The sequence below is a fragment of the Eucyclogobius newberryi genome, unplaced genomic scaffold (assembly GCF_026437365.1).
Source record: "Eucyclogobius newberryi isolate DKJ021-1_F unplaced genomic scaffold, fEucNew1.0.hap1 SCAF_18, whole genome shotgun sequence".
NCBI classification, from domain to species: domain Eukaryota; kingdom Metazoa; phylum Chordata; class Actinopteri; order Gobiiformes; family Gobiidae; genus Eucyclogobius; species Eucyclogobius newberryi.
The window spans coordinates 5,495,361-5,521,500 of record NW_027315812.1 but is presented as its reverse complement, the minus strand read 5'-3'; the positions used below and the strand labels follow the sequence as shown (position 1 = coordinate 5,521,500).

General features: G+C 44.0%; 1 protein-coding gene across 1 annotated transcript in view; it reads left to right on the top strand.

Annotated features, from left to right (window-relative positions):
• Nucleotides 1-1,048: 1,048 nt before the first annotated feature.
• The window catches only part of LOC140364317 (cadherin-6-like), an 87,942-nt gene continuing 62,850 nt past the window's right edge, over nt 1,049-26,140 (top strand). The window contains exon 1 of the mRNA XM_072450414.1: nt 1,049-1,323. Coding sequence (XP_072306515.1) covers nt 1,078-1,323 — 246 coding nt within the window. The 5' untranslated portion in view covers nt 1,049-1,077. The remainder of the gene's footprint in view (nt 1,324-26,140) is intronic.

The window sequence follows — 26,140 nt, the reverse complement described above, 5'->3', positions numbered from 1 at the left end:
TATGTATCTCACGATTTAGGACTTAAAATAAGGCCTGTTTAGAAAAGTCACTGAGGTTTGGTGCTAGCACGCCATCTACTGTAAGCGGTGGGAATGATCCATGATTCATTTATTTGTTTCGATAAGGAAATTATGTCATAATGTGGCGAAAAGCTCCAAAAAAAGTCGATTTAGCATAATAAATACAGTATCTTGACAGTCTTACGATCTCGATTTCCTGGTTTCTGACGCTGATACCGATGAGTTTGGCCTTCGAGTGCTTTGAAACGTTGAAACCTTTGCTCCGCCCCTGCTTGCTAAGAGAATGTATGTGCAGATAAACTACAATATACACGTTTTTGTGTGACAATTGAGGCTTTTTGATAGCTCAATTACTATCAGCATATCAGTATTTGGACCGGATTGGACCGTAGACGTCTGCATTAAACGTTTAGAACCATCAGATGTCGACACAGCCCTACGCCCTTTTTTCATGGTTTTGGCCGGGGTGCGACTTATACTCCGGAGCAACTTATATGTGATATTATTCGTTATTTTCACACTGACAACTGCAAGAGGGCGCACTAGAGTATCGAGAATCTGCACTTCCTCTTCCTCCGGAGTTTGCAGAGTTGTTTAGAAGTGACACAGAGGAAGAAGAATTCAATAGATTTAGTGATCTAGTGACAGATTTCCCCCCAAAATGCGACTTATATATGTTTTTTTCTTCTCTGTTTTGCATGCTTTGGCTGGTGCGACTTATACTCCGGTGCGACTTATAGTCCAGAAAATACGGTAAAGGTCGGCGATTCAGTCCCTTCTCCAACTTGTATATATCGTCCCAAAGACCTTCATTTTCTTTAACTCTAGATACTTGTATTTCTTCAAACACCGCCGCGTTTAGAGTAAACGATTGCTGCCATGTAACGCGCTCAGTACTGACTTTTGTCCCATCCTCTGTTTCAGGCGGCGTTTCCGCCTCATGTCGCATCCCGCGGCGATTTCGTGAACCCGAGGATGTGGACTGACCCCAAAGCGTGACCCCAAAACACAGGATCGCTTCAAATAAAGAAAAGAAAACGTGGATTTTCAGCCGCGATGGAGAAGAGGAGGAGATTGTTAGTGTTGGCGTTTTTCGGCGCCGTGGTCTGCCTGAGCGGCCCGGGATCGGGTCTCAGGTCGGGGCCGAGGAGGACGTCGCTGGGGAGGTCGAGGGGCTCCGGGGCGCTCACCGGACACGATGCCAACGGAGCGCCGCTGCGGAGGTCCAAGCGCGGCTGGATGTGGAACCAGTTCTTCCTGTTGGAGGAGTACACGGGCACGGACATGCAGTACGTGGGCAAGGTAAGGCTGGGAATGAGCTTTGTGCCACTCTGTGCGGCTGAGCTTTGTGCGACTGAGCTTTGTACGACTGAGCTTTGTACGACTGAGCTTTGTACGACTACGAATGAGCTTTGTACGACTACGACTGAGCTTTGTGCGACTACGACTGAGCTTTGTGCGATTACGACTGAGCTTTGTGCGATTACGACTGAGCTTTGTGCGTCTACGACTGAGCTTTGTGCGACCGAGCTTTGTACGACTACGACTGAGCTTTGTACGACTACGACTGAGCTTTGTACGACTACGACTGAGCTTTGTGCGACTACGACTGAGCTTTGTGCGACTACGACTGAGCTTTGTGCGACTACGACTGAGCTTTGTGCGACTACGACTAAGCTTTTTGCGACTGAGCATTGTGCGACTTTGTACGACTGAGCTTTGTGCGACTTTGTACGACTGAGCTTTGTGCGACTACGACTGAGCTTTGTGCGACTACGACTGAGCTTTGTGCAACTACGACTGAGCTTTGTGCGACTACGACTGAGCTTTGTGCGACTACGACTGAGCTTTTTGCGACTGAGCATTGTGCGACTTTGTACGACTGAGCTTTTTGCGACTTTGTACGACTGAGCTTTGTGCGACTACGACTGAGCTTTGTGCGACTTTGTGCAACTGAGCTTTGTGCGACTACGACTGAGATTTGTACGACTGAGCTTTGTGCGACTACGACTGAGATTTGTACGACTGAGCTTTGTGCGACCGAGCTTTGTGCGACTGAGCTTTGTGCAACTACGACTGAGCTTTGTGCAACTACGACTGAGCTTTGTGCGACTGAGATTTGTGCAACTACAACTGAGCTTTGTGCGACTACGACTGAGCTTTGTGCGACTGAGCTTTGTGCAACTACGACTGAGCTTTGTGCGACTGAGATTTGTGCGACTACAACTGAGCTTTGTGCGACTACGACTGAGCTTTGTGCGACTGAGCTTTGTGCAACTACGACTGAGCTTTGTGCGACAACGACTGAGCTTTGTGCAACTACGACCGAGCTTTGTGCGACTACAACTGAGCTTTGTGCGACTACGACTGAGCTTTGTGCGACTACGATTGAGCTTTGTGCGACTACGACTGAGCTTTGTGCATCTACGACTGAGCTTTGTGCGACTACGACTGAGCTTTGTGCGACTACGACTAAGCTTTGTGCGACTGAGCTTTGTGCTTTGTTCGATTTCGCCCACATTTGAATCGGTTGTTAAACGGTCAAGCCTGGACCTGCTCATTGTGAAAACAAACATTGGCTCGATAGCGCCTCCTTCAGAGTTAAATACAATTGTATATGGGATGTGACATTTTTTTGTTGTTGAAAATATTGCACCAAATTCTACTTTGGCATCCCGATGAAAAAAGCCAATACAACCTGAGCCATATTTCCTACGGCGTAACCATAGTGACGACGGAAACATCCATCTGTTTAGTTCTCAGATAACACACAGGATAGATGGAAGTTTTTAAATTCTTGTCTTTTTCTTGTCTTTTTCTTAACTAAAAGGAGCTGGTGCTTTTGCCTGTTCCTTTGGCAGTCTGAGTCTCATCTTAAGACAAAAGATGATAAATATTTATTTTAAACACATATTAACTTGTTATCCTATTTCAGATTGTCATTTTTCCAGGTTTACTAATGTTTTCTGGCGTCCAAAGAGGCAGATAGGACGATGAAATGAGCGTTTTTGGCAGGCGGGATAGAACACCAATAAGGTTTTTAATTAAAAAGAATAAGTAAATATGCCTTTGAACATGTCCAGCTGTGAAACTTCAAAGTTCTTGTTAAAAATGAAAAACACCAGTGGGTTTGACTTTGAACCCGAGCGGACCAGCGGGCGCCTGACAAACGGGACTTTTTGTGGGGTTGACACATATTATGCATTATGTGTTGTCTTTTTTCATAGTTTTGGCCGGGGTGCGACTTATACTTATATACTTATACTCCGGAGCGACTTATGTGTGATATTATTTGTTATTTTCACACTTGCAACCACATTTCATTCTCCAGTGCGACTTATATATGTTTTTTTCTTCTCTATTATACATTTTTTGGCTGGTGCGACTTATACTCAGGAAAATACGGTAATATTATTGACCTTTAAACATGCTCTCGAGTACCTTTACTTTGGCATCTCATGTTTTAGAACTTAAAAAATGTATAACCTTGAAACCACACAGGAATTCCCCATCTGAAGTGAATTACTATGGGGAAATAAACAGAATCTAGCTCCCGCGCTAACGTAAGCATGCAAGTGTAGTGAACGTGATTTGAGGCAGAAATGCTCAGAACAACTTAAAAAAACGTCACACATCTGGGGAATTTGAAAGGGAGTGTTTTTGTGAGGCTCAGAGACGACAACCTCGTAAACATGATTAAAAAATGAAAAAAAAAAAATTGAAGCTAAACATAACTCCAGCTGTGTTTTTGATGAGAGAAAAATGTTAGAAAAAAAAGATTTACTCCAAAAAAGTCAATTTAGCATAGCATATGTCTCTTAAATATGTTTACCGTATTTTTCGGACTATAAGTCGCATTTTTTCATAGTTTTGGCCGGGGTGCGACTTATACTTATATTTATACTTGTATACTTATATACTTATACTCCAGTGCGACTCATATATGTTTTGTTTCTTCTCTATTATGCATTTTTTGGCTGGTGCGACAAATATTCCACACAGTAATTACCCACATAGTTCCAATTTGGTCCATCCTAAAATGAATCCTCACTCTGTAAAAGCGAGACATTCCTTTTGCGAAACACTCCGAGACAACTCCATCCACTTGATTGTATCTTTTCGCCGCAGTGTCAGTGCTGCGTCCTCGGGAAAGCTCTAAACCCACTGCAGATAATCCTCCGCTTCCTTTGACAAACCTCCCGAGCCTAAACTTTCACTTTGTTTCCAACTTTGTCCTGGAGCTCAACTCGGAGGCAGCGCCCAGAGTGCACTTAAATGAGAAAACCACTCCAACTCGGGGCCATTACTGCAGAGGACGGTGTTAGTGCCGGTGTTAGCGCTGCCTGTTAGCGCTCGTGTGAAGTCCTTTAGCTCCTCGCAGCACAGCAGTCGCACTGACACGAGCATCTGCAGTATAAACACTGAGTTGTTATACTACCACTTTACGCCCACGCACTTAAGACTGGATTACTCTCATTATTGCTCCAATCATTTACAAAAAATGTGTAAATGGTACAAATACTGATATTAAAGGACACATTTTATGCATTATTTGTGTTGTTTTTGGTTAGAACTTAAACTATTGTGTGTATAAAAACCACACATTATTTCCCTCATCTGAATGTGGTGTTAGCACTCCATCTACTGGCAGCAAAGGGCATTACCATGGGAAAATAGACAAAAGCTAGCTTGCCCCCGACATGCTAACGTAAGCGCTCAGCTGTAATGAAGGTGGTTTGAGGCAGAAATCGTCAGAAAACACGATTTCTGTCCTCTCACTCCCGTCGTCTGATCGCCGCGTTGGATCTGGACTCGCGGCGATTCCCGTATCGTACTTCCTGTGTCCTTAGGGTTTGTTTTGCTTCACGATGACATTTTGTTCATCTGTCTCTGTGCGGCTGCCACGGCGACGTATGAAACATGACTTGGACTGATGTGATGTCGGACGAACGGTGGAAGCGGTGTCCAGTTTTATAACGTGCAGCGGTGAAACAGTATCAGAGCGTTTAAGATGGTTGTCATGGTTTTCTCCTCACTGTTAATTTACTCAGAGCACGTGGTTCATGATGATGCAGAGTAAACAAAGCATGTGGCTCATGATGATGCAGAGTAAACAAAGCACGTGGCTCATTATGATGCAAGGTAAACAAAGCATGTGGCTCATTATGATGCAGAGTAAACAAAGCACGTGGCTCATTATGATGCAGAGTAAACAAAGCACGTGGCTCATTATGATGCAGAGTAAACAAAGCACGTGGCTCATTATGATGCAGAGTAAACAAAGCATGTGGCTCATTATGATGCAGAGTAAACAAAGCACGTGGCTCATTATGATGCAGAGTAAACAAAGCACGTGGCTCATTATGATGCAGTGTAAACAAAGCACTTGGCTCATTATGATGGAGAGTAAACAAAGCACGTGGCTCATGATGATGCAGAGTAAACAAAGCACGTGGCTCATGATGATGCAGAGTAAACAAAGCACGTGGCTCATTACCTGTATCTGTATTGGAACGACCCTAATAAATGCTAGTATTTTTATATTTTGTAGATAGCGCAGCGTTCATTTTGTCATTTTGCAGGTGTTTTGACCTTGTTGACATGTTTCGGCTGCTTAACAACGAGACGTCTTCAGGACTGTCATCGCCGTGGCGACGTGTCACATCTCAGCCAATGACAGTCCTGAAGATATCAACAAGGACAAAAACATCTGAAATTATTGTCTTAAAGAACCTGAGTTTGTGGATTTGTGGAAAAGAAACGAGCTATTCACTTAAGATAGTCATCGACTCATGAACATTTATCCCAAATGAGACGCCATTATTGCGATCACGTGTCACATTTCAGAAAATCTACACATCCACAAACGACATTTTAACTCTGCACATGCCAATCATCAGTCTAAGGTGAATTATAAGTGATAAAAGTGCCTGGGTTTTAAAATACAAAGGATCAAACATTCTCCCATATTCTTTCCAGCAATTGGACGATATATTGAGCCGATATTTGCTCTTTTTGTCCTATCGGCTCTCGGATCGGACGTTCCGCCGCTTAAACACACACATCGCTTTATTTGAGCGCTTAAGCGTGAAGAGGACACGGCCCAAAAGTGGATTACACTGCTCTCTTATCCAGTCTGTGGTCAAACCAGTCTGTCTGTCTTCAGTGAGTTTAAAGTACTTCATCTGGAGAAAAGGATCCAAATCAGAGTTTTTTGGACATCGTTTTATTTTCTTAACGATGGACCTCTGCTTAGTCCTCGTTTAACTACTAAACCACTGACGTCCGGCACTAAATGAAGTGCAAACCAATCGCCCCACAGACTTAAAAATGACCGAAGCTCTGACCGACTCCGGACCAAAGCGTCTGAGGGGCTCGAGGCTGGGGGAGGGAGGGGCTGGGGGAGAGAGGGGCTCGGGGGAGAGGGGGGCTCGGGGGAGAGAGGGGCTCGGGGGAGAGAGGGGCTCGGGGGAGAGGGGGGCTGGGGGAGAGAGGGGCTCGGGGGAGAGGGGGGCTCGGGGGAGAGAGGGGCTCGGGGGAGAGAGGGGCCGTCTGTGTTCGCCTTTGAATGGATCGCACACTTTGCATTCTGCTCAGCTCCGGCCGAGATGGAGTCGTCCTGAACCCCGCCTCCTTCCCCCTCTTCCCTCCCCCTCCACCTTCGCCGGTCCACGCCAGCCCACCACTGTCCACGCCAGCCCACCACAGCCCACCACGGCCCACCACGCTGACTTTGAGCCGGTCTTAAAAGGATTACGGGGTCTGCGGCTGTGGCTCCGAAAAACAAGATGCAACAGCAGAGCAGAGCGTACAACGGGAATACATAAAGATGAGAAAGAATATGATCAAAACACTTTGTCTGAGGAGGGAGAGAGAAGAGGAGGGAGAAGAGGAGAGGAGGAGAAGAGGAGGGAGAAGAGGAGAGGAGGAGAAGAGGAGGGAGAAGAGAAGAGGAGGGAGAAGGAGAGAAGAGGAGGGAGAAAGAGAGAAGAGGAGTGAGAAGGAGAGGAAGACATGTGCAGAGAGGGCATTGATCGTCCTTTATAAACTGGAACTGCAAATGGACGGACGGGTCAGTGAGGACGGATTATCTCTGTGAGCTGGAGACCGCGGCGAGAGACCGCGGCGAGAGACCACGGCGAGAGACCACGGCGAGGGAGACATTGTTTTGTCTCTGTAAATTCACTGAGACGAGATTCTAAATCAGGGAAATTTAGTTTAATTTTCCTGAAAGCCGTTTCCTCTGAACTCTAAATCTGTTTCAATAATGATGAGCTAAATAATGCTATATTAGACTTAAATACAAATTAAATACTCAAGGCTTTACCAACATTGTGCTGCAAAAGTGACAATCCAGAACTGAACCAGACTTCAACTAGGACTGGTAACCAATCACAAAATCAGGACCAAACCAGGTCTTAAGTCCCATTAAACAACGACTTGACCAGGGCTAAACCAAGTATAAACTAGTATGAACCCAGAATTAAACCAGTAAACAAAAGAAAATATTTTTCTAATATTTGGAAGATGAGTCGGGACCGGATCAGATCATTTGGAGGGCCTGATCTGGCCCCTGGGCCTTATGTAGAATAGGCCTGATTCAAACCAATGAAAAGCGACATCTGCTCATGTTTGCTTTAGCTAAACTCGGGTTGTGGATAGTGTTGGGCACTTGTTGGGCCCCAGCGAGCACCACATTTAGTTCCATTGACTTCATTGGTGTCGAGAGCCGTCTCAGAGCCGTCGTTTACTGCTCAGAGTGCGCCTTTCACACTCAAACTCTTGTTCCAGTTTAAGCCCAGTTAAATTGTGATGCATAACTTGATTTGGCCCTGTTATAGTCCTGGTTTAGCCCCGGCCTGGTCCATGTTTAGTCCTGGTTTAGCCCCGGCCTAGTCCTGGTTTAGCCCCGGCCTGGTCCATGTTTAGTCCTGGTTTAGCCCCGGCCTAGTCCTGGTTTAGCCCCGGCCTGGTCCATGTTTAGCCCTGGTTTAGCCCCGGCCTAGTCCTGGTTTAGCCCCGGCCTGGTCCATGTTTAGTCCTGGTTTAGCCCCGGCCTAGTCCTGGTTTAGCCCCGGCCTGGTCCATGTTTAGCCCTGGTTTAGCCCCGGTCTGGTCCATGTTTAGTCCTGGTTTAGCCCCGGCCTAGTCCTGGTTTAGCCCTGGTCTGGTCCATGTTTAGTCCTGGTTTAGCCCTGGTCTGGTCCATGTTTAGTCCTGGTTTAGCCCCGGCCTGGTCCATGTTTAGTCGTGGTTTAGCCCTGGCCTGGTCCATGTTTAGTCCTGGTTTAATCCTTATTAATGACCAGAGCCAGTGGTAAAAACGACTTACTTTAAAGCAAAGCAAGAGAGATCCAGAACTCTGCGGCGATGCTTCTTAGCCACACAACAGGAGAGCGCATTGGCTTCCTGTTCCTCTTCGTTTGGCTTCCTGTTCCTCTTCGTTTGGCTTCCTGTTCCTCTTCGTTTGACTTCCTGTTCCTCTTCGTTTGGCTTCCTGTTCCTCTTTGTTTGGCTTCCTGTTCCTCTTCGTTTGACTTCCTGTTCCTTTGGCTTCCTGTTCCTCTTCGTTTGGCTTCCTGTTCCTCTTCGTTTGACTTCCTGTTCCTTTTCCTTTGGCTTCCTGTTCCTCTTCGTTTGGCTTCCTGTTCCTTCTAGTTTGGCTTCCTGTTAGATTTTGGTGCTGACCTTCAGAGCGTTGCATGTCCAGACTCCTGGATAAAGCCGAACACCTCAGACCGAAGCCTTTAAGGTCCGTTGGCCGAGATCAGTTGACGGTTCCTTGGCCGTCCTTCAAAGCTCGAGGAGACATGTCTTTCAGAGTCGTTTTCCCTCAGCTCTGGGATGAACTTGTCCTCTACTTGACTTTCTAGATAATGTAGATGTTCTTTGTTTTTTTAAACGGCTGCAAACGTTTCTTTTTGAGTAAGTGTTGCTGCCCCAATGGCTCCGCTAAGACCAAATGTGTTTATGAACGTGTTTTATTATTTATGTTTGTGTATATTTCACATTCTTATGCCACAGTGAAGCACTTTGTGACCTACATCGGTGAAAGGTGCTGTACAAATAAACTTACTTTACTCCCTAACTTACTTTACTTTACTTACTTACTACCTCACTTTACTCAGTTACTTTATTTACCTTACTTTACTTACCTTACTTTACTTTACTTACCTTACTTTACTTACCTTACTTTACTTACCTTACTTTACTTACTTTACTTTACTACCTTACTTTACTTACCTTACTTTACTACCTTACTTTACTTACCTTACTTTACTTACCTTACTTTACTTACTTTACTTTACTACCTTACCTTACTTTACTTACCTTACTTTACTCACTTACCTTAATTTACTTACCTTACTTTACTACCTTACTTTACTTACTTTACTTTACTACCTTACTTTACTTACCTTACTTTACTTTACTTACTTACCTTAATTTACTTACCTTACTTACCTTACTTTACTTTACCTTACTTTACTTACTTTACTTTACTTCCTTACTTTACTTACTTTACTTACCTTACTTTACTTACCTTACTTTACTTTACTACCTTATTTTACTTGCCTTACTTTACTTACCTTACTTTACTTTACCTTACTTTACTTACTTTACTTACTTTACTTTACTACCTTACTTTACTTACTTTATTTACCTTACTTTACTTACCTTACTTTACTTACTTTACTTTACTACCTTATTTTACTTGCCTTACTTTACTTACCTTACTTTACTTTACCTTACTCTACTTTACTACCTTACTTTACTTACTTTATTTACCTTACTTTACTTACCTTACTTTACTTACTTTACTTTACTACCTTATTTTACTTGCCTTACTTTACTTACCTTACTTTACTTTACTTTACCTTACTTTACTTACTTTACTTTACTACCTTACTTTACTTACTTTATTTACCTTACTTTACTTACCTTACTTTACTTACTTTACTTTACTACCTTATTTTACTTGCCTTACTTTACTTGCCTTACTTTACTTACCTTACTTTACTACCTTCCTTTACTCTCTGTCCTGCCTCTGCTCGAGTGATATTACTTTGAAGTAAAAGTACTGTAGTATTAGTAGTAGTAGTATTTTCCGGCCTGTGACGTTCAGGGACTCGACGCTCACAGTGAAAGTGAAAAATGCCCCGCGCAGGAAACGAATCAATCCAATTCAGCCTGAACCGTCTGATAATTGTATCGTTCAATCTCTCACCGTTTGTCAAAATCCGCTCCATTGTTTCAAATATCCTCCCGTTGTTTTATTTCCAATTCATTTTTCCCAAACAAAGTGCTTTTGTTTCCCGCCGTTTTGTCTCCCGCTCGATTATCTCTGGCGATAAACTCTCCATTTTGTGCACTTTTGTCTCTCCCCCACAAAACAAAAACCCGACAATAACAGAAATGTCCGCGCCACCTGAGCATTCGACAAAAAAAAACGATCAACTTCCTCAAATTAACCGGCGGTAATTGCAATCAGATAAGATCTCCGCGGCGCGATCCCGTTAGCGAGCGGTTAGCGAGATGACAATGAGCCAGAGGAGCAGCTGGGAGCACTTTCAGGGGGAGCGCGGTGAAGGAGAGGCCTGATGAAGAGGCTCCGCGGCGGGGGAAGGAGTCAGGAAGTCGCCCTCTAACCTCTGGAGCTCCGGGTTCAGGGCCAATCACTCCAAACGATGCAGAGGAAGACGCGACGAGAGGCTCAAAGAGGCTCTTTCCTGCTCCGCTATGAACAGAATATCGGAAACGTATTTCACGGCAATTATTGGAGAAATGACTGGGATTTATTGACTTGAATTGAGGAAAAATGTGTTGTTTCTCTTGTTTTAAGGGGAAAAAACATGAAAAAAATGTGTTGATTATTAAACTTATTTAGTTATCTATAAGCTATGGTGAGAATACATGCAAAAAAAAGTGTTGATATACTTCAGCGTCAAATACTTTAGCCATTCTTAAAGCAGCAATAGTATTTTAGATTAAATTACTTATACTTTTTATTGTGTTTTCAGCTTTGTTTTAGATCTTTTGTCTCTTCAAGAGGCTCTTTCCTTCTCCACTATGAACAGAACATTGGAAACGTATATCATGGCAATTATTGTAGAAATAACTGAGATTTATTGACTTGAATCAAGGATTTTTTTTTTATTTATCTTGTTTTATGTGGGAAAAACTTTAAATCTGTAGGTTATGAAGCTTATTTCATTATTTTGTTTTAAAATCTAAAAGTTAAAGTGAGAATACGTGTTAAGAGTGTCGAAAAAAAGTGTAAAAGTGTTACTATACTGCAGCGTCAAATACTTTAGCCATTCTCAAAGCAGCAATAGTATTTTAGATTAAATTACTTACTTACGTTTTTATGGTGTTTTCAGCTTTATTTTACATCTCTTGTCTTAAAGTGTTATAAATGTTTTCGCTTATTTAAGGATTTATCAAAACCTTTACATTTCATTTTTTTAAGATGAAGTAAAAAGTGTGTAATTTCACTTGTTTCGAGTACTTTTGGTACTTTTTTGTCTTTCTCAAAAGTTAGACGAAAAAACTAAATCATTTTGAAAGTTTGTCAAGGTTTTTATTTAGACATTTTTTACATATTTTTACTAACAATATCTCACAGTTCAGAGGATTTGCTCAAAATGGGATTCAATGTTATTGCACTAAAACGCATTCCACTTTCAAAAACGCTGCAAGAAAAATGATAAATTGTCACTAATCATAATGTTTTTGAACGGCATTTATCTGCGTTTGCTCATTCAAACGTCCATGTCATTTAATATCGTCGTCGTAAAGCTTTTCTCACGTGCAGTTTTACCCAAATAAGCAAACTTTTACACTCTACAACATGTTCCTGGAGTTGCAGTTGAAGAATGGTGCCCCAAAACGACTCTGACAAGCACAATTCCGTAAAAGGTTGCGTGAACGTAGCTGGATGCTAACCGCCCGCGCGCTCCTCGTCCCTCTTCATTCACAAAAGTCGACGCTCTTCTTTGTATGCGCCGCGCTCGCCTCCTAATCGCGCTAATCTGCCGATACCGCCCGACAATCCGGCCTCCCCGAAGGATGCTAACCCCGCCGCGCACGCTCCTCATTAGCGCGCTAGCAGGGGCCGGCGCGGTCGCGGGGGGAAAGGCGCCGTGTTTGTTTCTTTCATTATTCCGGCGGATGCGCGGATCCAGTGGAAAAACGGTTAGTAGCCCGTGGGCCGCGCGGTGTTTGCGCCATGCTATCATGTCTCAAAGTATTTAGCGCTCGCGATTGGCCCCAGCGGTTTGGAGGAGGCCCTTTGGGCACCAACGCTCCTCCGTGACAAGCACAATTCCGTAAAAGGTTGCGTAAACGTAGCTGGATGCTAACCGCCCGCGCGCTCCTCGTCCCTCTTCATTCACAAAAGTCGATGCTCGAGTGCCGGGCTTCTTTGTATGCGCCGCGCTCGCCTCCTAATCGCGCTAATCTGCCGATACCGCCCGACAATCCGGCCTTCCCGAAGGACACAAGCCCCGCCGCCGCCGCGCACGCTCCTCCTCATTAGCGCGCTAGCTGCACACACGCGCCTCGCAGGGGCCGGCGCGGTCGCGGGGGGAAAGATGCCGTGTTTGTTTCTTTCATTATTCCGGCGGATGCGCGGATCCACTGGAAAAACGGTTAGTAGCCCGTGGGCCGCGCAGTGTTTGCTCTACGCTATCATGTCTCATAAAGTATTTAGTGCTCGCGATTGGTCCCAGCGGTTTGGAGGAGGCCCTTTGGGCACCGACGCTCCTCCGTGAGTGAGCTGTAATATTGAGCTGCAGCGGAGTCGGTGAAAACATGTCACAGAGTTTTCAATCTCGGGTGCGTAAAACGAGCTCCGCAGCGTTTTGTGTTTGGTTTACGACTGGTTTAATCCTTAAGTTGTACTTTAGACCTGGTTTTGTCCTGTTTCCATCGTAGTTTACACTCGCTTTAGGCCTAGAATGCTTTTAGGTGCCACTTTATAATAACTACACCTTAAATACCCAATGAACAAGTAGTTTATTAAGCATGATTAAGGCTTAGTAACTACTTAATTAAGGTGTATTTTGGTTGTTAGGGTTGAGAGTTACGGTCTAGTATTAATGAAGTGATTACTGAGCCTGAATCATTCTTAGTAAGTTGTTTGTTCACTCTGCACATGCTTTACTAATACATCACACTAGGAAATTACCCAGCAACCACTGGGAAAAAAACTCATCTAATGTCACTAGTTTTGTTTTATTTGACAAATACAAATATATGAGAGTGACTTTATTTTGTTGAATTCATGTTTCAAAAAAAGTTGTTTCTTTGTGTAAATCCTGCATACATTTTGACTGGAATGACTGTCCCTGCTGTGATGTCACTTCCTGTCCCTGCTGTGATGTCACTTCCTGTCATTTTCTACACATTTCGCTCACATTTTCTCCACAAACACCTGCTCGATTGGTGTAAAACTATTATTTATATGTACAACAGGTATAAATACACAGAATAAAGTCAAAATTAGAAAATGATAGAAAGTCATAGGCCCTTTAAGTCCTGTGTATTGTCTTTGTTTGTTTGTGTGTGTTGTGAGGTCATGTATTCCTGAGGTGCTGCTACGACAGCGACCAGATAATAATAGTCTGTGCGGTTGCGTTTGGAGTGACGTGAGAGTCGCACTGGTTTGTGTGTGTTCTGTGTGTATGTGTGTGTATGTGTGTGTTTGTGTGTGTGTGTGTGTGTATGTGTGTGTGTGTGTGTGTGTGTGTATGTGTGTGTGTGTGTGTGTGTGTGTATGTGTGTGTGTGTGTGTGTGTGTGTGTATGTGTGTGTGTGTGTGTGTGTGTGTGTGTATGTGTATGTGTGTGTGTGTGTGTGTGTATGTGTGTGTGTGTGTGTGTGTGTGTATGTGTATGTGTATGTGTGTGTGTGTGTGCGCGTGTGTGTATGTGTGTGTGTGTGTTCTGTGTGTGTGTGTGTGTGCGTGCGTGTGTGTGTGTGTGTGTGTGTCAGTCGCACTGGCTTCACAGGCTGTTTGTTGTGTCAGAATCGCTGGATATTAATAGACAAATGTATGCGCGCTCTCTGCCCCGTTTCATATTGTTTTAAAACCGCACAGTTTACGTCGCCCCTGAAGCTGCAACGGCTTTACAGTGCACAGAGTGTGTCGTGCACAGAGTGTGTGTCGTGCACAGAGTGTGTCGTGCACAGTGTGTCGTGCACAGAGTGTGTCGTGCACAGAGTGTGTGTCGTGCACAGAGTGTGTCGTGCACAGTGTGTCGTGCACAGAGTGTGTGTCGTGCACAGAGTGCGTCGTGCATAGTGTGTCGTGCACAGAGTGTGTGTCGTGCACAGAGTGCGTCGTGCACAGTGTGTCGTGCACAGAGTGTGTGTCGTGCACAGAGTGCGTCGTGCATAGTGTCGTGCACAGAGTGTCGTGCAGAGACGGCCATGAACGCGGAGCTAAAATCGACGGACAGATTGAGCTAACGACGCTAAATAGATTATAGATTATTAGATTACCCGCCCACCCAACGGCAGCTGGTTTGAGCCTCGTCTGGACTGATGAAAACTCTCGTGAGCGTACGGACAGAGGCGGCGAAACGCAGAAATGTGTCGCCAATCGAAACCACGATTTGGAGAGATTATCGTCGCGCAAAGGCTGCAATTGTTTCGATAACGCTGCAGAATGTAACGACGATGAGACTTTTTTAGGAAGGAAAAAACTCTTCTTGTTGAAACATTTTTTAAAATCTCGTTGTTCTATAAAGTATTATTTTAGCAGTGCATTTTTCACTTTCCTCAGAATTCTACTTTTTAAAACGTGTATCGCTAATTGACTCACACTCGCGACACTTGACTGATCGCTGCCACTCAAGCGCTTAAAGGGGCAGTACGTCACTTTTCTGGTTTTTCATCACAAATTGCCCTCGATGTAAAACTATGATAAACATTCACCACAAACGTTGTCCCGCTAAACGAGACAAACACAATGACCTGTTTTGTGCGCGTTAAATCTTTACTGTGGAAAGTAAATGCCCTCCAACTGACATTTCACGAAGGGAAGAAATATTCTGCATTAATTTGTATCGTTTTTGGTCTTTAAACATGCTTTTTGTGCCTTTATTTTGCATTTCATATTTTTAGAATTTGAAATATTGGTGTTAGCGCTCCGTCTACAGCAGCAGATGGTATTACCAAGGAGGATATAAACAAAAGCTAGCTTGCCTCGACGTGCTAATGTAAGTAGGCAGCTGTCTGTGATGATTTATGGACTTAAATCTCGACCTTTGACGTCTCAAATCTCAAATTTGGTGTTTTCGTGAGGCTCAGAGAAGACGAGCTCGCAAACAGGATAACCGAAACTAGCGTGAATGAAGCTAAACGCGACTCCAGCTGTGTTTCTAAACATGCTTTTTGTGCCTTTACTTTGGCATTTCATCTTTTAGAATTTTAAATATTTGTGTTAGCGCTCCATCTACTGGCAGCAGATGGTATTACCGCGGGGGAATGAACAAAAGCTAGCTTGCCCCAACGTGCTAATGTAAGTAGGCAGCTGTAATGAAGGTGATTTGAGTCAGAAACGCGATGTCAGATGATTCATGGACTTAAATCTCGACCTTTGATGTCACAAATCTGGGAAATTTGAAACGGGGTGTTTTCATGAGGCTCAGATAACCGAAACTAGCGTGAATGAAGCTAAACGCGACTCCAGCTGTGTTTCTGACGAGGGCGCGAGGTTAGAACGCGATTTAACGCTCCAAAACGGTCCATTTGGCATAAGACGTTTCCTTTAATGAATAGCGTAAACCCTCCTCGCGCGTAATGTCATGGCGCTGGAACGAAGCGCCTGCAGAGGGCCTCGGAGAGCACTCGACCGGAGCGGATCTGGTCCAGGCCTGATGGTGGTCTGGTCCAGGTCCCCCGGGGGCCGGACCGGAGCGTTGCCAGGACTGTGCCATATCCAAGGCCCCAGATGAAGCTTCTCTCGTGGGTCATGCCAAGGTGCCCAGCTGGGGCCGGAGCTCCGCACAACCCCCCCCCCCCCCCCCCCTCCCGACGACCCATAATCCACTGCACCTGTCGGAGATTATTTAGGATTAAACCACGAGGAATAATCATTTTTGGGGCTGGTTTGTGGATGATATTTTTCATTAAACCTGGATTTCTCCTTTTTTATTTGTTGTTATTATTTAATCACAAAACCTTTAGAGACATTAGACCGACAAAAGCACATCGTAAGAACCTTGCAGCTGTTCTTCTTTGGCTCTAAATCGCACTATGATCATTGAAAAAAAATCACTCACGAAGAAAGAGCGAAATGCTTTTGATTATTTAACTGTTGTTCATTCATTTAAAAGGTATAAAATGAAATGTGTTGCTATAAAAATCAAATCAAATAGAATTATGAATCAAATATCAGCTTCAAAAGTGCTTTCATGGGATAATTCCTCAGTGTTGAGTCATACACACATATCGAACGATGTTATACATTTATTGTTTTTTCTGTTTGATATTGGTCATGACTTTTATACTTGTTTGAGGTGTAATAAACGTGATTTGAGGCTTGATTGTGCGGCGATGATTTATGGACTGAAAACTGCCCAGAGTCTGTCCCTTTGATGACAGAATCCTGGGGAAAATTGAAACTGGGTGATTTCTGAACCTCAGAACCAGAGGAGCTCGTTAACAGTAGCATTAAACGAGCATAAATTAAGCTAATTACACCTCCAGGCATGTTTTTGATGAGAAAACAATCAAATAACATGTTTAAAAAGCTCAAACACACGAAACACACTTAATAGTTGTTTATTGAGTCTGGAAAAAGCCTCAATGTTGCAAACTCGCTGCTTTTCTCCACTGTTGTTGTCACTTGTTTCACAGTTTATCTCCATGGTGACGAGCAGCCAGCAGGCGCACATTTTTTCATAGTTTTGTCCGGGTTGCGACTTATATTTATACTTATATACCTATACTCCGAAGCGACTTATATGTGATATTATTTGTTATTTTCACACTTACAACCGCATTTCATACTCCAGTGGGCTTTAAAAAAAACTTTAAACAATTCATAAAGCATTCGTTAACAGTAGTAACTTAATTATTGGCACAGTTTAAGGCATTTACTAGCATTTATCACTTTGTTATTGAAGATACTTTAGTACGGTTGGTATTAATGCTCTCACAAACATTTTTTACATGGTTTATTAACATGTTTTTGGTTGATTGACATTTCTAAGGTATTACAAGCCATCCACAAATGCTATAGTTTTAGCTCCTCATGAATTGTTTACATAGGAAGCGTATACCATATCTTCCGGACTATTATATTTATACTTATATACTTATACTCCAGAGCGACTTATAGTGCGGAAAATACGGTAACACATTGCACATATTTTAACTTGTATATTCTAATGTTGTTTAATAGTTAATAATAGTCGTTCCATTACTGACATTTCCCCATTGGACGACAAACAAATGTTCTGTTTTCGCGTTAAACCGATGGACGTCCACCGGAGACAGACGGAGCTAACCGACCTTTCACCTCCAAACCTATGACTCATCGCCGGACGGACTCGGGACCCTCTATTTTCGCTTGGCGGCGGCGTCCATCTGGCTCCGGATCTCGACACGATCCCCTCGAAGGCGATCTGGCCACCCGCCCCGCCTGCCGGCCGCTCGACGCCACCGCTTCTCCGACCCCCGGGGAAACGTGCACCGCGCTCGGATCTCGCCGGCGCGTCTCGTTCCGCGAAGACGCATCGGCGAAGGTCTCGAGCGCAGATGTCTTTGGAGAGCCACTTCACTTTCCTCTTCAATCGACGGCGACGGAGGCAGAATCTGCGCTGGAATAAATATCATCCGCGAGGAAAAACACGCCAACACGTTACGGAGAGACTTCTAATTAGGATCTGAACTGGATTTTGTTTTAACGCCGCGGTGAACTTGGCAGCCGATTCGAGCGTCTTTAACTTCCATCCAAAACGCGGGCCTCAAAACTGTCTGTAGCCTTTCAACTTGGAGAGCGCGAATCATCTCCGCGAGGACGTTTCGGAGCAATTAATAGTACTTTTCTTAATGCGAGCGGGATCGGCGCCAGCAGCCGGTTTGGTAATCTCTCATAAACAAGAAGCAATGCATAATTTAGAGGGTTTCGAAGGAGCTCGGAGGCAGATCTAATCGCTCTGGACGCGCCGGGGATTTCCTCGCCGCTTCCGGATGTTCGACGGAGCGAAAACGGAACGCCGATCGCTTCAGAAGAGCGGACGGCGGCGTTAAGGGATCACGATCGGGCCGAGGAACGGCAAAGCGACGACGACGCAGCGAAGTCGAGTCTGGTGCCGTTTCTTTGCTCTTCAACGACTATATATTGGTGCTCGTTGTGACGTTTCGCGCTTGAATAAAGGAAAACTTTGTGAAAAACGTGCGATAGAAGTCGAGCTCGTCGCTGTGATTGCTGAATATTCCGTTGTTTACAGTGCAGTGCGATGAGGTCTCGCGCCGGCCTTACGTTTCGGAGATTGTGGATCATTTTTGCGCAAGGATTTTGAAACGATTGAGGCCAAAAGAAAGACGAAGACTTTTACGGGATTGACAAAGCTCCAGGTCGGAGGAAGATCTAATCGTTCTGGACGCGCTGGGGATTTCCTCGCCGCTTCCGGATGTTCGACGGAGCGAAAACGGAACGCCGATCGCTTCAGAAGAGCGGACGGCCGTGTTAAGGGATCGCCATCGGGCGGAGGAAAAGTCGTGCGGACGACAAAGCGACCACGCCAAAGCGAAGTTGAGTCTGATGCCGTTTCTTTGCTCTTCAACGACTACATATTCATGCTCGTTGTGAAGTTTCGCGCTTGAACAAAGGAAAACAAAGGAAGACGGAGACTTTTACGCGATTGACAAAGTTCCAGATCGACAGAGAAGTGGATTTCGGCGACTAAACGGACTGTAGCGAGTCGAGGCGGACGTTAACGAAGCGACAAATGTATTTCTGCTTTAATTCGGGGAACGATCAAACCATCGTCTCACGACAAGTCCAAGTCCTTATTAAGACTGTGCGTCTGCGATTCTAATGATTATGAATGTGTTAATGAAGCGAGAGAGAGAAGTTTAAAGAGAAACGATCACAAAAGCGTCTCAAAAACACCGTTTACATCGTCGACTGTTCAGTAAAATCACAAACTAAAGTGATTTTCAGGCGTTTCCGACACGAGCGAACGAGCCTCTGTCACGTACGACAGCTTCACATCAGTCGCACTTCTACAGTTTTATCACGATCACGACCGTTTCACCCGCCGGCGACAGCAAACGTCACATGTGCAGAGTTTATGTTAAAGAGCGTTTCTCACAAACATCTCCACAGACACTTTGTGATGACATCACAAGGTGGAAAGTGAAGCAGGTTTAGCAGATTTAGAGCTCGATTCACTCGATGTAAACTCTTTAAACGCCTCCGGGATCGAGCTTTTCACACGTTTCTTTATTTACAGCTTCATTTAACACAAAGATAAACAAAGATAAACTCGTCGCAGCTCTTTCTTTTGCCGTTTATGAAGTCATGAATGTGCTTTTCTCCGTTTGTTCAGATGTTGTGACCACGAGCACGGCAACTAAAGCTTTCTAATTCAAATATATCATCATTTCAACCCGGATCATCACGACTTGAGTTGAGAATATCCTGTTTTGAGTTTGGACCTTTTATTTGGTTTGTTTGTCTGGATTTTCTGGCTTTTTAAAGATGATTTTTAAGTTTGATTGAGTTTTTGGTGCCACATTATAATAACAAAGACTTAATTCATGATTAGCACATCGTTTATCAATAGTCAAGCTTAAGAGTTATATTATTAAGCCTGAATCATTTCTAAACTACTGTTATTTATGAATTACACTGGAAAAATCACCATCTAAAATAAGATATGGTAAAAAAGTGCTTGAAATAAGTAGTATTTCTCTTGTCTTGGGTATATTTTGATATTTTGACCTTAAAGTATGATTGCCAATGGAACAGATATAAATGATGTAGTTTTTCTAAAAATCTGAAAAATACAACAATTTTCTCACTTGAAATGAGAAAATAAAATGCTACAACACTTGAAATAATACCACAACTAACTAACTTACAGAACGCACTGAAGGATTTGTTGATTTCTAATTCTCGGTCTGATTTATTAAAGATTCATTCTAAAAAATTAGACGAAATTTGAATTTTTAGGCAACATTTTCAGTCACATTTTGTTTTACTCAAATACTAACTGAGAATTCCAGAATCCTCTCTGGACATTTAGCTGTATCTAATATGTCAACAAAATGAACCAATACGTTTAAACATGTCCATTTTTCAGATTTAAGTGTCACAAATACAGGTGCAATTTTGGCGTTTTTACACATAAAATGCAGTATTTCTACATGAAAATATGACGTGATGAAAAACTTGCAACACATTTTTCTCTTACGTTTATGTGAGTAAACGACAGGAGAAGTTTCAAATTGATGTCTTTAAATGTACTTTTTTTCCCTGTTCACCTGCAGCGTCGGAACATTCACATTCTAAACTAAAATTTATGGTAAAACCGTTGAAAGCCGGCGTGTAGAACAAGGCCGATCGACATAAAAACCGCACGACTTTCTCAAAAAACGCTCATCACCAGGAGAAGCAGAGGTGGCGCTATAATGCAAACGCCTCACGCTTCTCTCCTTTTTACGAGCGTGATCTGCGGGAGGGCGTCGTCACGGACCCGAGCGCGGCACACGGCGGCCGGGCTCCGAGCGCTCGCGGCTCTCTCTGGCTTCCCTCTCTTCTCTCGCCGCCGCCGTGGCGCTGACAGGTTAATTGTCTTCTCGATGCGCATTGATCACGGGCCATTGTTGATGCGACCGGACTCTTCCGCATCGATCGCCAGCGCAGTTTTTTCGGCGAGGTCTTAATTTAAGTGGAAAGGCAACGGCGAGTTCCCCCCGTGGAGCAGTGCGCGGGCGAGCCGGGGTCAGAGGTCGATATTCAGCCCAGCTTCAAACACGGAGGGGAAAAGCACGGGTGGAAAGAAACAGGTTTTTTATGTATTTGTACTTAAAGTCTACGTGACAAGTTTCTCTGATCATGGTCTAGAGCCTGTGGTAAATGTTTATCACAGTTTTACTTCTTTTAAGTCGCAGTTTGTGAATACATTTGGAAAAATAAGAGCTTAAAATGACAGGAAGACGAGCTGAATCCCTCTGTGATGTCATCAGTGTGCGACACAGAGCCAGTTTAAACATGGTTGGACAAAATAAAGGTGTTTTATGGTCTTATTGTGTCAGATCAGAACTGTTGTGTCATTTATGTGGAGTTTGGCTCTTGTTTACAGTCTGGTTGCTATGGTAACAGCTGTGCAATCACCTCTACCTGTGTCATATCTGTGCTCACAACCAACCAGGAAGTACAATTACAAACTTAATGATTAAAAAAATGATAAAACTGGGGACAAACGAGCAGAATGTGAGGTAAATTCTGAAATATAATTATGTTCTCTACGTTTTAGTCGAATATCTTGTCAAACTTGTCGTATACATTTGACCTTAAAGTGACCTCAGTTTCCCACACGTCCTGGAAAATAATACACCCTTAGACGATCTTATAATAATTAAAAGTGTATAATAAAAGTGATATTGTGTTTGTAGGCGTCTTGATTACCAACTAAATGTGTGCTGGAAAAGACCTGCTAAATAATTTTAACTGTGGGAACTCGAACACGAAGGAAAAGCGATTCCAAAGCTGAGGACCGGCAACCGAAACTGCCCCGTCTCCTCTCTGTGACATCATGGATGAGCTGATTGGTCGACACGAGAGCCTGAGAAAGAGTGCACGGCTGGATCAGGTCGAGTATCGAGGAGCAAATATCATCATTTTTGTGGGTGGTTTTAACATTCATATCAACGTTCAAAATAGGATTAGGACTAAAACAGGTCCAAACTGGGACTAAACCTGGACTAAACCAGGTCTAAATCAGGTCCAAAGCAGGACTAAAGCAGGACTAAAGCAGGACTAAACCAGGACTAAACCTGGACTAAACCTGGACTAAACCGGGTCTAAACCAGGACTAAAGCAGGACTAAAGCAGGACTAAAGCAAGACCAAACCAGGACTAAAGCAGGACTAAACCAGGACTAAAGCAGGACTAAAGCAGGACTAAAACAGGACTAAACCAAGACAAAACCAAGACTAAACCAGGACTAAACCAGGACTAAACCAGGATCAAAGCAGGACTAAAACAAAGATGAGAGGAATAAAAACGATATACAAACCACGCCCCCTGAAACACAATGAAAACGCCCAGATCAGTGACAAAACTGGTGTTGTAACTTTGTGCAGGTTTATGCTGTTTTTAAGCGTGTGTATTTTAGCACTAAACTCTTAACTCGCTTAGGGCCCCGCCGCGTCTCCGGAGAGCGCACTTCATTAGGAAAATGGTTGTGAAGGACACTAAAGCATTAGCCAAGTCGCCGTCGTCAGCACATAACGGATTTCAATACATTCAGCTTCAACGAGAGGAGGAGAAAACGGGAGCGCGAACGTCTGAATCGGGAAAAGCGACGAGGAAGTGAGCGAGGTCGATTCTGCAGCGTTCAGCCGAGTCGACGTGCAGTTTCTTTATCGAATACGGGCCGCGTTCTGTCAGCGGCGCGTTTCTCGAGAGCTCGAAACGCTCGTGGGAGGAGTCTCCGCTTTGTTTGTAAAGTGTGGAGTGGATCGGACCAATCGGAGGACGGCAGGAAAGCGCCTGAACGAACCGAAACAGACGCGACGCCGTTTTAGCGGGAAACGGACTGTATTTTAGCCCTTAAAGTAGCACTTACTCACACCAAACTTTACCATCTTGAACTGAACAAGATTGTGACACAACGTACTGAAGGATTTATTCATATTTAATTCCGAGTCTGATTTATTAAAGTTTAAACTGCAAAATTGAGGTAGGATTTAATAAACTGCTTCCTTCTTCTCCTTTAGTGTTCTTAGCACTTTTCCCCTGAACAATTTCATGATTGTGTTGTATAAGATTAATAATAAGGTTTTCCTCCTTCCCTTTTCAAATGTTCAAATAAAGTAACTCTCCAAGCGTTTTATTTTTACACCAGTTTCTAGTCAACAAAATGAAGAAATGAAATCTGACTCTGTTCATTTTTCAGATTTTTCATCCGAATTTTGGCATTTTTTACACAATACATCCCTTTTTTATATATATTTATTCATATTTAACGTATATATTATACAAAACTTTTTCTTTCTCTTCTAACCCTGTTCTCTCACTCTGTTCCTCGTCACAAACTCGGCTGGAGCACGTTTAGCTTCATTCACTCAAAGTCCTCTCCCCTCCGAGCGTCAGAAACACTCTCCTCCGACTTTCTCCTGTCAAATAATGATCAGTACAACAGCGTAGCTTGAGAGACCGGCTTGAAATGTGTTGAAACGTTTGTTAAACCGTGTGTAATTCCCTCTGCAGCCTGTAGATGGCACGGAAACACAGCTAGTCCAGTGGGAGACGGCAGCAATTCAAATTTACTTCTAAAACATGAGATGCCAAATAAAGCCAGCCAAGAGCATGTTTAAGGCTGAAAACAATACAAATAAAGCATAATATTTGTCTTTTAACACAAATAAAGCATAATATTTGTCCTTTAACACAAATAAAACATGATATTTGTCCTTTAACACAAATAAAACATGATATTTGTCCTTTAACACAAATAAAACATGATATTTGTCCTTTAACACAAATAAAACATGATATTTGTCCTTTAACACAAATAAAGCATGATATTTGTCCTTTAACACAAATAAAACATGATATTTGTCCTTTAACACAAATAAAACATGATATTTGTCCTTTAACAAAAGCTAGCTTGTTCCTCTTCTGTCTTTTCCTAATCGATAACGACTGATAAAGTTCTTTCTGGACTCTCGTCTCCATAAACACGACTCTCTGGTCGGGCAGTCGTAGGTTTTACTCGTTGCCGTGGACGACGGCGGCTCACGGGAGCGACTCTCCCTCATGACTCTTTAATGAGCTTTGCAGAGGCTGCGTTTGACTAATTCATGGCTCTTTTACGACACTCGGAGCTTTAGCATGTGAGAAACAGCTCAGTGTTCAGACGTGTCTGCTGAGCGTTTCAGCCGCTGCTCACTCGCTCAGCTCTGCTCACTCGCTCAGCGCTGCTCAGCTCTGCTCACTCGCTCAGCGCTGCTCAGTCCTGCTCAGGATTGAGACGCTCACTGTCTCCGCTCGTCTTACACTTTAATATCTTTGGTTTTCATTTTTCAAAAATGAAAAACAAAACAATGAAAAGAAATTACACTGGGAAATGACAATCTTAAGCAAAATAGCAAGAAGTTTTTCAAAATGGCTTAAATAGTATATTTTGACTGTCTAAGACTAAAATGTGCAGATAAAATGTATTTTTCTTAATTCAAGATTTGGAACTTTTTGTTTTCTCATTTCAAGTGAGAAAATGTTGATCTTTTCTTTATTTTTAGTCAAACAAAACATTTTATACTTTTTATAAAATCCTTTAGTCTTGAGTTTGTCAGGAAAGATGTTGACCTGGTTTAGTCCTGGTTTAGTCCTGGTTTAGTCCTGGTTTAGTCCTGGTTTAGTCCTGGTTTAGTCCTGGTTTAGTCCTGGTTTAGTCCTGGTTTAGACCTGGTTTAGTCCTGGTTTAGTCCTGGTTTAGTCCTGGTTTAGACCTGGTTTAGTCCTGGTTTAGACCTGGTTTGGACCTGGTTTAGTCCTGGTTTAGACCTGGTTTAGTCCTGGTTTAGACCTGGTTTGGACCTGGTTTAGTCCTGGTTTAGTCCTGGTTTAGACCTGGTTTAGACCTGGTCTAGTCCTCGTCCCGGCTCTCGTCCCGGCCCTCGTCCCGGCTCTCGTCCCGGACCTCGTCCCGGCTCTCGTCCCGGCCCTCGTCCCGGCCCTCGTCCCGGCCCTCGTCCCGGCCCTCGTCCCGGCTCTCGTCCCGGCCCTCGTCCCGGCCCTCGTCCCGGCCCTCGTCCCGGCCCTCGTCCCGGCTCTCGTCCCGGCCCTCGTCCCGGCCCTCGTCCCGGCTCTCGTCCCGGCTCTCGTCCCGGCCCTCGTCCCGGCCCTCGTCCCGGCCCTCGTCCCGGCTCTCGTCCCGGCTCTCGTCCCGGCCCTCGTCCCGGCCCTCGTCCCGGCCCTCGTCCCGGCCCTCGTCCCGGCCCTCGTCCCGGCTCTCGTCCCGGCCCTCGTCCCGGCTCTCGTCCCAGCTCTCGTCCCGGCTCTGGTCTAGCACCTTCTTTACACCGTTGTCCCAGATTTTATCTGAGGTGCGGCTGAAAGTGTCGGCTCCGCCTCTTCTGACTCCTGCATTAATCATTCCCATTATTCCCACTATTCCCACTGCCAGAGCTTTTCCATCACCACTGGTGCGTGTCACACTTTAAAGACGATGTTTCTTTATTTATACATTAAAGGAGACATTAAAGGAGACAGTAAAGGAGACATTAAAGGAGACGTTAAAGGAGACATTAAAGGAGACGTTAAAGGAGACGTGTCGTGCCTTTGTTCTGGCGTGACGATGATTGATCACTGTTGAGCAGATCACAATCGACAGCGGTTTCATCGACTTCCTGTTCTGAAGTGATCGACTTCCTGTTCTGAAGTGATTGACTTCCTGTTCTGAAGTGATCGACTTCCTGTTCTGAAGTGCAGCGCCGGCCGAACGTCTGATCCTCGTCTCGTTTCTGTCGTGTTTTTTGAAACGTCGAGGAAACGTTTCGGTTTGTTTGTGTCTGATTGTACGAGCGGGAAAAAGAAAGTAAAAGAAGGACAAAGTCACGAGAGAAAGAGGAAAACGAGAGGGAAAAGTTTAAGATCGAATCCATTGAATAAGGATAAAACTGGACTAAACCAGGACTAAACAAGGACTAAACCAGGACTAAACCAGGACTAAACCAGGTCTAAACCAGGACTAAACCAGGACTAAACCAGGACTAAACCAGGACTAAACCAGGACTAAACCAGGACTAAACCAGGTGTAAACCAGGTCTAAACCAGGACTAAACCAGGACTAAACCAGGACTAAACCAGGACTAAACCAGGACTAAACCAGGTGTAAACCAGGTCTAAACCAGGACTAAACCAGGACTAAAC